We start from the raw sequence: 12,754 nt of genomic DNA, 5'->3' as shown, positions 1-12,754 counted from the left end.
CCTTATCACAAGCTACTAACATCTTATGCAGACCAGTTTCTTGGAAAACTGTAGAACTAGTATCAGTTGAAGATTTTCATTTTTTCTCTTAATAGTCCAGTTGAAATTGTTATATTATTGAATTATTTGGCACAGTTGGTGGTAAATGTTCAATACCACTGGGGGAAAGCATCTCTTGAGAGTGAATAAATAGCATCCAGATCTTAAAGATATGGTACCGAAAGAACTCACAGAAGACTTAATGATTTAGCTGATCTTAACCCTGAACTATAGATGAGGTTCTAAATAGACATTATGACAAAGGCTTTGATTGTGGATTATGGAAACTAAAGAGGCTCAATATAATTATTGAATTGTTTTAAGAAATGGAATGGACTGCATTGTAAACTGGTGAGCTTTCCATCTTTTCAAGCAGTCAAATGAAGTCATAATAACCACTTTTCAAGAATTTGATAAAGGGAATTTTTACATTGGATAGATTAGAATAAAGCATCTTTAATATCTACTTCAATTCTAGGGTTCTATGTTTCTAAAATTAAAGGATATAAGGAAACAGAATTGAAGATTAAGCGATAGCTGTTGACTGCAGTCCAGTAATTAGATGGGTTTTGCAAAGAATTCATAAACGGGTATTCTGACAGGATTTGAAAAGGAAACGGCATGATGGCCTGACTAGATAAGGGAAAACAGCAAAATTGATGCACATCTCTTTTGGTGCTAAAGATTGGAAGAGGAGGAACCTACTCTGAAGTGCTCAGGAAAGTAAGCATAAGGAAAATGAGAAAAGAAGCTCAACGAATTTTCGGAGTGCTGAAATAGAAACCAAAGGATTTTCTATCTGTGTTACTTAAAGGAAGCAAACCAAACAGGTAGGAAAATCGAGATGCTAAAATTTTAGGTTTTGGAGATAGATAGTAGATGGATATTTGGAAATGTTCAGTTTGACTTAAGCAATTTCTACAAGGAAATAATGTGATCACAGCAGCTTGTAAGCAAGAGAGCCTCGCACACATGTTTTAACAGGCAGATAAGAAAGGGAGAATCAGATAATCATCACCTTGAGATGTGGCGAAAAAGTGCATGGAAGATATAATAGTAAAAATAGAAGGAATATGCTGACTGGGAGTGGTAGAAATGTTATCTGTGGCAATTTAATTGATTGTTCTCCCCAGTTCTGTTTTGAGGAGCATAATAATTGCAGAGGACTAAAAAAACACATGGTAAGTGCAAAAAGATGAGAATCACTAACCTATATGTGGCTTTGGGCCAGTTGAACTTCTCTGGATCTGTAATCTTTTAAATATTACATGGTTAGGTAGATGGTTTCTATACTTTGCAGCTCTAAGATTCTTTTCTAATGCCTTAATGCAGGCAGAATTAAATAAGCACTCTATAGCCTAGGAGCTCAAACAGATAAATGTTTCAGCTTGTAACAGCTGGTTTATTTTGGCCTACAGACCACAGCCATGGTAGAAAACTCAGGATAATTTTATGAAGGTTTTGACATTTTAAGGAATATAAAAGTTATGGAGAAATCTCCTGTGTGGGCAGGCAAGAAGTGAGGATACCCAGTGATGCTGCAAAAATGAAGGAGTGCTAGAAAAAGTTAAGATGAGCCCCACCCATTGAGTTTAAAGAAATGATAGGATGTCTACAGAAGACATCCAGGAGAGAACTGTCAGTGTTGCCTAAAGAATGGAAATCAGGCGTCTGCATCAGAAGTGAATCAGTAGGTTTGATTTATTGGCAGTAAAGTGATAAGGAAATCTCATAGATAGATGGTTTCCAGTGAAATAGGAAGAGATACTACCAAAGAACCTTTAGAGAGATGAGAAAAAAGCTAGGAAACAATAAATAAATAAAGGTAGAAAAATAATTTAAATCACCATTTAGCCAAAAATCAGTAATTAAGAAACCACTCCTTAGAAGTAAAATGGACAGACGTTGTTGTTGTTGTTGTTGTTGTTGTTGTTGTTGTTGTCATCGTCATCGTCGGGACAATTAGGTATTTTTCAGAAGTGTTAAGTCTTTCATTCCCTGGGAATAAATTATATATTAGGGCCTTACAAGTAACTGGGGATTATATATGACTGTTAATGTAGTTGCAGACATTACAGAGTCAACTTTAACATACATTAAATTATGATTTGTATGCCTTGATATATTTTTTTCTCCAAGTTCTGTTATTCTGAGTTTTGTATATAAAAAACTTCCTATCACTATTCTGAGCCATACTCTTTTTTGTTGTTGTTTTTGAGACGGAGTCTTACTGTTGCCCAGGCTGGAATGCAGTGACGCAATCTCGGCTCACTGCAAGCTCTGCCTCCCGGGTTCACGCCTGTAATCCCAGCACCTGGGAGGCCGAGGTGGGTGGATCACAAGGTCAGGAGTTCGAGACTAGCCTGACCAACATGGTGAAACCCCATCTCTACTAAAAATACAAAACTTAGCCGAGCATGGTGACGTGCACCTGTAATCCCAGCTACTCAGGAGGCTGAGGCAGGAGAATTGCTTGAACCCCACAGGTGGAGGTTGAAGTTAGCCGAGATCATGCCATTGCACTCCAGCCTGTGCCACAGCCTGTGTGACAGCCTGAGACTCAGTCTCAAAAAAAAAAAAAAAAAAAAAAAAAAGAATATGAATTATACAGAAATGATCATTTATAGCAACATTAATATCAGGAATTTATGCCTATTCTTTTTTAAATGGTGCCTTAATCTATGAGTGAAATTCGTCTTATAAATACGACACATTAATAGAAAGTTAGGAACAAATACACTTCTCTGAGTATGTTTTATATCACAGTGTATACCTTCCATACTCATCAGTGACATACTTTTTTCAGCTGTCATTAATCCATTTACCTCTGGTTATTGGAATGAAGAGAAATTACCAAAGAATTTTTCACAAGTGTAAATAAATTCCTCTGTGTATGTGTATTGTTGCACTTTTCTCTTTTCTATGTATATGGCCCTTCTCATTTTCTATGTATAAGGCCCTTTTAAAGATTCCAAAGCCAATTCTTCCTTTACTTAAAAAAAAAAAAAAAAAAAAAGAGGAAGAAGCAACTGTGGCAACAGTTCTGAATAGTTTGGCTGAACTCCAACTTTCTGGTTGTTTTGCCACACTTAGTTCCACATCGCTGAGTTGAGAAGGCAGAAGTGACACCGCTCTGTGCTGACCTATTGGTCATGACCACTCCTACCTCATTCTCAGCATTTTCATCCTAATCTACTTCCACACATAATGTACTTCTGCAGCAGTAAACGACGATGTAAAATCTAGAATCAATTAACCAATGCAGTAGCTCGGGATCCACTGGGATTTTTTTCTTTGTGTTATAATTTAAAGCATTTGCTCAGTAGATACCATCTCATCATATATTTCCCATGTGAAAAGAGAAATTAGAAAAAAAGTCTCCAAAATCTAAATTAAATATGTATAACAAAGTATTATCATAAAGAGTATACATTTCTTTGATCTAAAGAATATACAGTACTTCAGCCTTCATCAAGAAAAAAAATATGCCTCTGAATGGCTGATTATACTGTGCACATTGAATCAGAATGTCAGAATCTTCTAAATAAATTGTTATTATGAAATAAGGCAGAACTTCAACTCTGAATTTATATAATTCATTCCATTGTAGATTTTTTTCAATTGAAAAATACATTTCTCAGCCATAAATTGTACTGAGTATGAACGGCAGAGTCATTTGAGCTTTATTGAAAATATAGGAGAATATCATGTTTCCTGTCCTTTTGTTAAACTTGGCATATTGATTTTTTTTTTTTTTTTTTTTTTTTTTGCACAGCTTATAGTACAGAAATGTGATATACAGCTATGGCAAGACAAACTAACCACATGTGAATTTGTTAAGTACTGCTGGATTAGCAGAAATTGTCTGACTGTGCAAATAGCAAGATTTGACTTTTCCAGGAACTCTTTATGACTTAATCAATTAAAATAACAAGTTTTGATTTTATTGCTCAGAATAAATCATTAGTAAAACTCATTTTCTCTTGATCACTCATTTGTAGGATGTTTACATTCATTTTGCTTCTGTATTTCAAGCAAAGTAATAAATATGTAGAATTGAATCAAAAGTTCAAAGTCAAATATAGGAAGATAAAGATGTAATAAATGTTATCTCTTAACAGTAGTTTATAAATTTTGCTGAGAAGAATATTCTAGATTTTTATTTAAATTTGCCATTGCTATTCTTTCTCATTCTCTTTGGTGTTCATGATTTTGTTTTCCTTAGACTCAAAGGTAACAAGATTTATACTTGGCTAATACATCTTTCTGCATTTAAATATAGAACCTTGTAGAGGGTTTCTGAAGTAGGACTAGTTTGCTCTTCTCTTCAACGTATTAAACCTCCTTCTTAAATACATCTATTATATAGTTTACCTTGCCCAGCTTCAAAGAGTAGAGATGGAGAAAGGATGAGCTATCACTCAGCAGAGACGGTTCCCATGGTTTCTTAGAAATGCTAATGTGTTACCTATCATGTTTATAAAGTTCTCTGAAGCAGATAAGCCATTGTGTGGTTTTCTGCAAAACAAAAATGACAGTCTGTCTAGAGCTAGAAAGTGTCCATAATATTAGGTACACGTGATAATGTTGTCACCTGCCTTTTGTGAAATGCTTTCTTTAAAAAAATCTGTGTCTCTAAATGTAAATTTCTTTTCTAACAAGCATTTTTTTTTTCAAAATTTTTTCTACATGTTCTCTTTTCTTTTAAAGAAGTGGACATCTTAGGAAATTGCATGCCAAATTTATTAGGAACAAGTCTTTCAAAATTATCTGGTAAAAGCATAAAGCATGAGTTGTTTCCCTAATAAAAAAAAAAGTCGGGGGGGAAGGATCACTGCAAAGAAGAAAGTGCCACTGGTTTGTGTTAGGTGACACTGTGCCCTGCTTGTCTAATTTGATTACACAGAGCCCCTGAAGCCTCAGGCAAAGCTGATTTTAGCTATAATCAGCTTCTTAACCTTTTGAGAACTAACGTAAACACTACCTACCAGTGGTTAATTATGGTGCTCTGCTACATGCTACAAAGTGCAAAGGTAAAAGTGTAGAACTACAGTAACACATGTTATGACAAAAAATTTAACAAGATGACTTAAGGGGACTGCATCAGAATGCAGTTGTGTATTTGTAATAAATTTTAAAAATTAATAAAGAGACTTAAAGGTGCTTTAAAAATATTTAGCTATAGTTTTTGCTTAAGTTCTATCCGTAAGTGCTACTCACTACTTTTTCCCGTTTGCTGTCCTCACATTTGTACTTTTCTCTGAAATCCTCTTTTGATTATATATACATTTTAGAAATACAAGTATATTTATAGATTTCTTTCACAAAATTTATTGTAATGTACATATAAGTAGAGTAAAATCCTCTTGTTTCACTTTTATAGATAATAAAAGTTAATTAAGGGAGGAATGAATTTCTTCATAATTAAATGGAATATTGTGGTTATACAGGCAAGAACCTAAATTTTTTATTTAAAACAGGAATTCTTGATGCAGGAATCTGATGTGCCATATGGGAAATTAATATGTAAGATGATTTTACTGTCTATAGTTGGTGTAACTCTGGTGTGGTGATATGACTAATGGGGTAAAGAACCATAAAGATTGAATAATGTACTTACCAAGACTAGATCTTCAAAGTCATATTTATTGGGAAAACTCCAATAGGAATATTCTCCTGAGTAAGAGTTGCAGGTGACCAGGAGACTATATGGAGCCATAAGCCACAGCCCTTATTGGTGGGTCTCAGTACCAGCAATTTTACCTGAAATTTCATGCCTCGTAAAAATTCTGAAGGGTAGAATCTTAATGCTGTCCAGTGACACACATTAGAAACAGTCACCCTGTGTAGAATTAACTTAAAATGAGGGGAAGGAGAAGGTTCAAACTAAAAATCGTCTATAATTTTTTTAATCTAAGGTCACTTTCTAATAAGTAATGTGAATATGTGATTATGCAGTGTAGTTCATCTGTGCTTACTGTGAGCTTAAAACTTGCATGTAAAGAAATGGATTTGTAGAGGGGAGCCTTTCAGAGTTTTTGAAGTGTTGGGAAGCACGAGCTTGCACCTGGCAGCACTGGTGCACCAGCCCATTTGGCCAGACTTGGTCATGTGGCAAATAAAGCTGACCCTGTTAATAAATAACTTAAACTAATTAACATAAATGCCACCTAAAAGGAGTTCAGATGCATATAGTAGCCACATATAATACTATGGGATAAATGAAGCCAGATATCAAATAACTGGACATCTTTAGCCCCTTGCAGAAATGTTTTAACGAATTGTATTTATGTTTTGTAATCAGCTTGTTAAAAGAAAATTATGTGAAACTGCATGTTACAGATGTTACAGATATCTTTTAGACAAAGTGCTTTTTATTTTGTGGCACATATTACAAAAAATATATTTTTCTAGCATCCTGGCATAGTTGCAGGGAACTGCAAAAGGCTGGAGGCCACAGGCACAGGGCTTTAGCTGCCCTAGTCCTGTTGCCACTGAGGGCTGAGGATCACTATCTCCGCACCGCTGTAAACCATTCAGGGCTCACCATGGGGAGAGGGCTGCTATTTTAAAGGAAGTAGTTCCCTATATTTCATGAGGTCCTCTCTTAGGAGAACCCACAGGAGAAATCTTCCTTAGAATTCAATGCTTCACCAGTTGTTTCTTTTTATCTTATGACAATGAAAATTTTATAGTATGTTTTTCCAGTGAGAGTGTAGATATATCTTCAATATACTGATTCCCTTTCTTTGGGGCATATACCTAGCAGTGGGATTGCTAGATCATATGGTAGCTCTATTTTTAGTTTTTTGGAAACCTCCACAGTGGTTGTACTATTTTACATTCCCACCAACAATGTACAAGGGTTTCCCTTTCTCCACATCCTTACCAAAATTCATTATTGTCTGTCTTTTGGATATGAACTATTTTAACTGGAGTAAGATATCTCAGTGTAGTTTTAGTTTGCATTTCTCTGATGATTAGTGATGTTGAACATTTTTTCATGTACCTGTTGGCCATCTGTATGTCTTCTTTTGTGAAATGTCTACTCAGATCTTTTGCACATTTTTAAATTGGATATTAGATTTTTTTTTCCTTTTGAGTTGTTTGAGCTCCTTATATGTTCTGTTTATTAATCTCTTGTCAGATGGGCAGTTTGCAGATATTTTCTCCCATTCTGGGCATCGTCACTTTGTTGATTGTTTTCTTATCTGTGCAGTATCTTTTAAACTTGATCTGATACCATTTCTCCATTTTTGCTTTGATTGCCTGAATTTTTGAGTTACTGCTCAAGAAATCTTTTCCTAGTTAAATGTCCCAGAGAGTTTCCCCAATGTTTTCTTTTTGTAGGCTCATAGTTTTGGGTCTTAGATTTAAATCTTTAATCCATTTTGATTTGATTTTTGTATATGGTGACAGATAAGGGTCTAGTTTCATTCTTCTGCATGTGGACTTCGTTTTCCCAGCACCATTTATTGAGGAGACTGTCCTTTTCCCAGTGTATGTTCTTGGCACCTTTGTTGAAAATGAGTTCAATGTAGATGTATGGGTTTATTTCTGGGTTCTCTACCCTGTTCCATTGGTCTATGTGTCTGTTTTTATGCCAGTACCATGTTGTTTTGGTTACTATAGCTCTGTAGTATAATTTGAAGTCAGGTAATGTGATTCCTTCAGTTTGGTTTTTTTGCTCCGGATGGCTTTGGCTATTCCGTGTCTTTTGTGGTTCAATATAAATTTTAGGATTATTTCCTCTATTTCTTGAGTGGAATTCTTTTCTTAATTTCAATTTTGAATTGTTTGTTGCTAGTTTGAGAATTAAAATTGATTTTTACATATTGATTCTGTATTTGTGACCTAGCTAAAACTTGTTTATTCATTCTAGATTTATTTTAATATAATATTTAGGATTTTCTACATACAGGACCATGCCAACTATGATTTAAAAACCATGTATATCTTCCTTCCTAATATATATGCCCTTAAGTTCTTTTCTTGCCTTACTGTACTGGCTGCAACCTCATGTACAACATTGAACAGGAGTAATGAGAGCAACTGTAGATTCTGATTCATTTGCCTTGAGGATCTTTGTTGTTGCTTCTGGTCTTTCGTTTTCTTCTGTTTTTAGAAACTTGACTTAATCTGCAGACTCTGTCCCCTCTTCAAAATGTAGATGTTGATAGTTTGGTGGGTTGTTTTTGTTTGTTTGTTTGTTTGTTTTCAATTTTAATTTTATGTTAGGCCAGCTCCTAGATAATGACTTCTTTGCCTACATAGCTTAATGGTCAGAGTTTTTGTTCAATCACCCCAAGCTAGTAAGGCTCTGTGGGTGGATCTGTGTTTGAGTTACAGAGTGTAGTCAAAGTTGCCAAGTCTGCCTTAGCTTTCCTTCTCTACCGGGCTATCCTGGGACTTCTGTCCCAGCGCTCATCCTCTCCGTTAGTTAGGAATGTGCGGGAGTTCATCTAGTCTCTCAGCCACTCACTCATTTCCAGGATCTCCCTGTTGAATTTCTAGCTAGTCTACTGGTCTACCACTTGCCCCAAGCAAGACCACAACCTCAGACTAGCAAGGCCGGGGTTTTTGTGGTTGGTTTTCCACCGAATTTGCTTTACTTGAGGATAGTATGATTGGGCATGGGTTTCTCTCCTTCTACTGTAAATCAAGTCAGCCCCTTCTAGCAGGGAAGCTTCAGGTTTTCACAGCCAGTCATGCTCTGGAAGCACTGCTCTGCTACCAAGCTACTCGCCACAGATTGCCACTGACCTTACCTGTAACACAGCAGATTTCCTTGAATAAACATTTCTCAGTTAGTTTTTTTGCTTTTGGTTGATTTCTGGAGTGCTGAAATGGTTGTACTTGACAATTTTGCCACCTTTTTAGTTGTTCAGGGGAAGAGGATTTGCCAACTTCTTCACTTGCCATCTTCGGAAGTCCTGTCTGGGTTCATTTTTGTACATCCCCAAACCCTTTATGGAACAAGATGAAACAGCAAACAAATAAGATAAAATAGAAAAGTAACTGAGAGTAAAGGAAACATAAAAATAGGAAAATAAATTTTTTATGGAGTAACAATAATTTTTAACTCTGACAGATGTTCCCAGTGTGTGTAGGAATAGAAGTTCTCTTCATATTACAATAGAGTTTTACCTCATCAGAAATTTTTTTTAAAAAATTCAAATTACCCTTGGCAACTTGTCATTGAGATGTGAAATTGGGCGGGGGGAGATATGTATGTGACCCCCCCAAAAAAATAGAACCAGTTGGATCAAAATGCTACCCTAGGATCCTTTTTGTTTCATTTTATTTTGTTTTCTCCCAAAGGTCAGATCCCAAAATTTGTACAACTTTAGGCTGTAGGAATGCTTTCAAAAATGTGCAGTGGTAAAACTGCCAGATTGAAGGTTTCTTAAGTGCTACTGTCCAAAATCACCAGGCATGCTTGAAACTAGTAATTCTTGTCAGAATATACACTCTCAGTGTGTGACTTTTATCTGCAGGTGGCAGAGCATATGTTTTAGCACCAAAAAGTGTAAGGTGGCAGAGGGAGGATATTTAATGTGTTGTAACCTATTTTTATTTTTATTTTTTTTTCTTATAGCTGCTTAGTTCAGGTCAAAAGCAGACTAACTAAAATGTTTGCAGATCTTAAGGGCTATATTTAAATTAAGGGAAAAAATATTCCAAATAAAGTTGTGTCATTTGTTTTTATTTAACATATGAATCAAAGTTATTGAACCGGTATTTTCCCATAAAAGAAAAATACATTGGTACCTCATGTAACTGAACTGTAGGGAGTGGGCTCGTCTCTTTAAATACATTTTCTGGTTAAATTCTAGTTACCCTTTAAATACTACAGTCACCTTTATTTTTATTCCGTATTATAACAATCAATTTTTCTAATTTAGGAAATAGCTATGTGTGTGTGGCTAGCAATTACATATGATTAGCAAATATCACTTAGTATTTTCTGACTGATGTAGCGCTTACTACATGATTCAGTCATCATTTTGCGCACTAATCATAATCAGACTTTAGCAGAAGGGCAGGAGTTGGAAATTCAAACCTCAACTGATTGGTGACATGGAGGAATGCAAGCCCAGTGTTGTCAGATTTCCCGGTTTTCCCAAAGAAGTCAAAAGTCTGAATATTTATTTCATATTTCTATAATTGTAACTGTTGCAACTAACTAAAAAGTTTTAAACTATTAAAGAGGTCAAATAAAATGGCAGCCATTTGTACCAGGCCCATAGGCTACCAGTTTGCCTGTTCTGATGACACCCTCTGGCTGATCTCTTATTGTGTAACTCTTGCTCATTAAAGAATGTATAATATGCTCCTGAAGTGGTTGTCTTTACTGTGTTACCGTAGAGTTCTGAGGTAATGTGTTTTATTGGAAAATGCACTGAACTAGACATCCAACAACCTTGATTCTGAAGCTAAAAATATTTCTTAAGCCTTTCCTGTATTAACTAGGCCCTGGTATAAGCACTTGTATGTATTAACTCATTTAATTATAGCTTTAGTTTTGCTTCTTAAAAGTTTTATACTGTGAAGTCAATCATTTAACTTCTATGGGTCTGTTTCATCACTTGAAAAATTATAGGATTGGAAATACATATATATGTGTGTGTATACATATATGAGGTTAGATTCAATGGAATAAAAATAGTCAACTAGACTATGGTTTTAATTTCTATGAATTTATAGCATCTTATTTTATGTTAACACAATAAAAGTATATATAATCTGCAATTTATTTTCTTTTTTTTTTCGAGACAGAGTCTTGCCCTGTCACCCAGGCTGGAGTGCAATGGCACAGTCTTGACTCACTGCAACCTCTGCCTCCTGGATTCAAGTGATTCTCCTGCCTCAGCTTCCCAAGTAGCTAGGATTACAGGCACGCACCTCCATGCCCAGCTAATTTTTGTATTCTTAGTAGAGACGGGGTTTCACCATGTTGGCCAGGCCGGTCTCGAACTCCTGACCTCGTGATCCACCCACCTCAGCCTCCCAAAGTGCTGGGATTACAGGCGTGAGCCACCATGCCCAGCCCTCTGCAATTTATTTTCTTTAACCAATATCATACTATGAAGATTTAAATTAAGTTGAGAAAGAATTTTAGTATCTACCAACCATGGGGTAAAAAAATCCTAGACCCTGTCCTGGAGGACATTATGATGTCATTGAGGCAATGTAGCATGCAGATAAAATGCATTGCTCCTCAGCTTTATTGGGCCATAATTGACAAATAAAAATTGTAAAAATTCAAGGTATACAACATGATGATTGACATGTATATACCTTGTAAAATGATTACCACAATCAGTCCATATTAATTCCATTACATAGTTACCATTTGTGTGTGTGGTAGAGTGGGGGTGGGTGGTAGGAACACTTACCATCTACTTTCTTAGCAAACTTCAAATATATAATACAGTATTTTACTACATTCACCATGGTGTACATTAGATCCCCAGAACTAATAAATCTTATACCTGAAACTTTATATCCTTTAAATTTAAATTTCAAATTAGAGCAGAAAATAGGTACCCAGATGAGACAGGGTTACATGCAAGTGCTTTAACTATTCCAAGGCTAACGGAATAAATGTGTATATATATATGTATGGTGTGTTTATGGAAGACAGGACTTGGAAAAAAGAAGATGAATTGGAAGGTGCAGAGCGGGGGTCCCCAACCCAGAGGCCATGGACCAGTACTGGTCCCTGGCCTGTTAGGAACTAGGTCACACAGCAGGAGGTGAGCAGTGAGCAGTGAGCCAGCATTACCACCTGAGCTCCGCCTCCCGTCAGATCAGCAGAGTCATTAGATTCTCATAGGAGCCAAATCCTGCTGTGAACTCCACATGCGAAGGATCTAGGTTGAGCTTCTTGTGAGAATCTAACGCATGATGATCTGAGGTGGAACAGTTTCATCCTGAAACCATCCCCCACTCCCCGTGTGTGGAAAAATTGTCTTCCACAAAACCGGTCCCTGGTGCCAAAAAGGTTGGGGACTGCTGATGTAGGGGACCCTTCAAAGTGAAACAATAACTCAAAGTCAGACATGAGACTGTTATCATAGCAAAGAAATAGAAAACATGTCGCCTTCCTAGAGCTTATAGTATAGTGAGGAATTTTACAGAAAAGTCAAGATAATTATAGTGCCTTTTAAAAACTTTTATGAAGGTGGATGACTATAATTTTAAAAATGTATCCCAATATGACTCTTGTGACTTTGGCATTAAATTCAAATTCATGAGGTGCAGTTGTTAAATTATTTTTGTTTGTAGCTCTCAAATGATTCAGAGGAAAAAAAAATACATGTACAGGGAATGAAAGAGATGAAACGAATGTGGCAAAATGTTAACAATTATTGAATCTATAGGAAAGGCATATGGGCATTCATAGCACTACTGAAATTCTTATCCATTTAAACATTTTTACAATAAAAATTGAGAAAAAGAGTAAATGGGTAGAGAAGAGATTAAAGTAAAAGTCTTCCAAATAATTAAAAGATCAACAAAGAAATTTAGAAAATACTGGCCGAGTGTGGTGGCTCATGCCTGTAATCCCAGCACTTTGGGAGGCCAAGGCGGGTGGATCACCTGAGGTCAGGAGTACAAGACCAGCCTGGCCAACATAGCAAAACCCCTTCTCTACTAAAAATACAAAAATTAGCCAGGCGTGGAGGCAGGCATCTGTAATTCCAGCTAT

General features: G+C 36.0%; 1 protein-coding gene across 40 annotated transcripts in view; it reads left to right on the top strand.

Moving 5' to 3' along the window:
• The window catches only part of ARB2A (ARB2 cotranscriptional regulator A), a 480,313-nt gene that overhangs the window by 369,917 nt on the left and 97,642 nt on the right, over window positions 1–12,754 (top strand). For 2 of the 40 annotated variants that reach the window (XM_073993865.1, XM_073993854.1), the window contains one exon: window positions 10,819–12,297. The exons of the other annotated variants lie outside the window; for them this stretch is intronic. In XM_073993865.1, coding sequence (XP_073849966.1) covers window positions 10,819–10,898 — 80 coding nt within the window. In that variant the 3' untranslated portion in view covers window positions 10,899–12,297. Of the gene's footprint in view, window positions 1–10,818; window positions 12,298–12,754 lie in introns of those variants that run through there. 40 annotated transcript variants of the gene reach the window in all.

The sequence above is a fragment of the Macaca fascicularis genome, chromosome 6, assembly GCF_037993035.2.
Source record: "Macaca fascicularis isolate 582-1 chromosome 6, T2T-MFA8v1.1".
NCBI lineage: Eukaryota > Metazoa > Chordata > Mammalia > Primates > Cercopithecidae > Macaca > Macaca fascicularis.
This window is presented reverse-complemented; position numbering and strand designations above follow the sequence as displayed.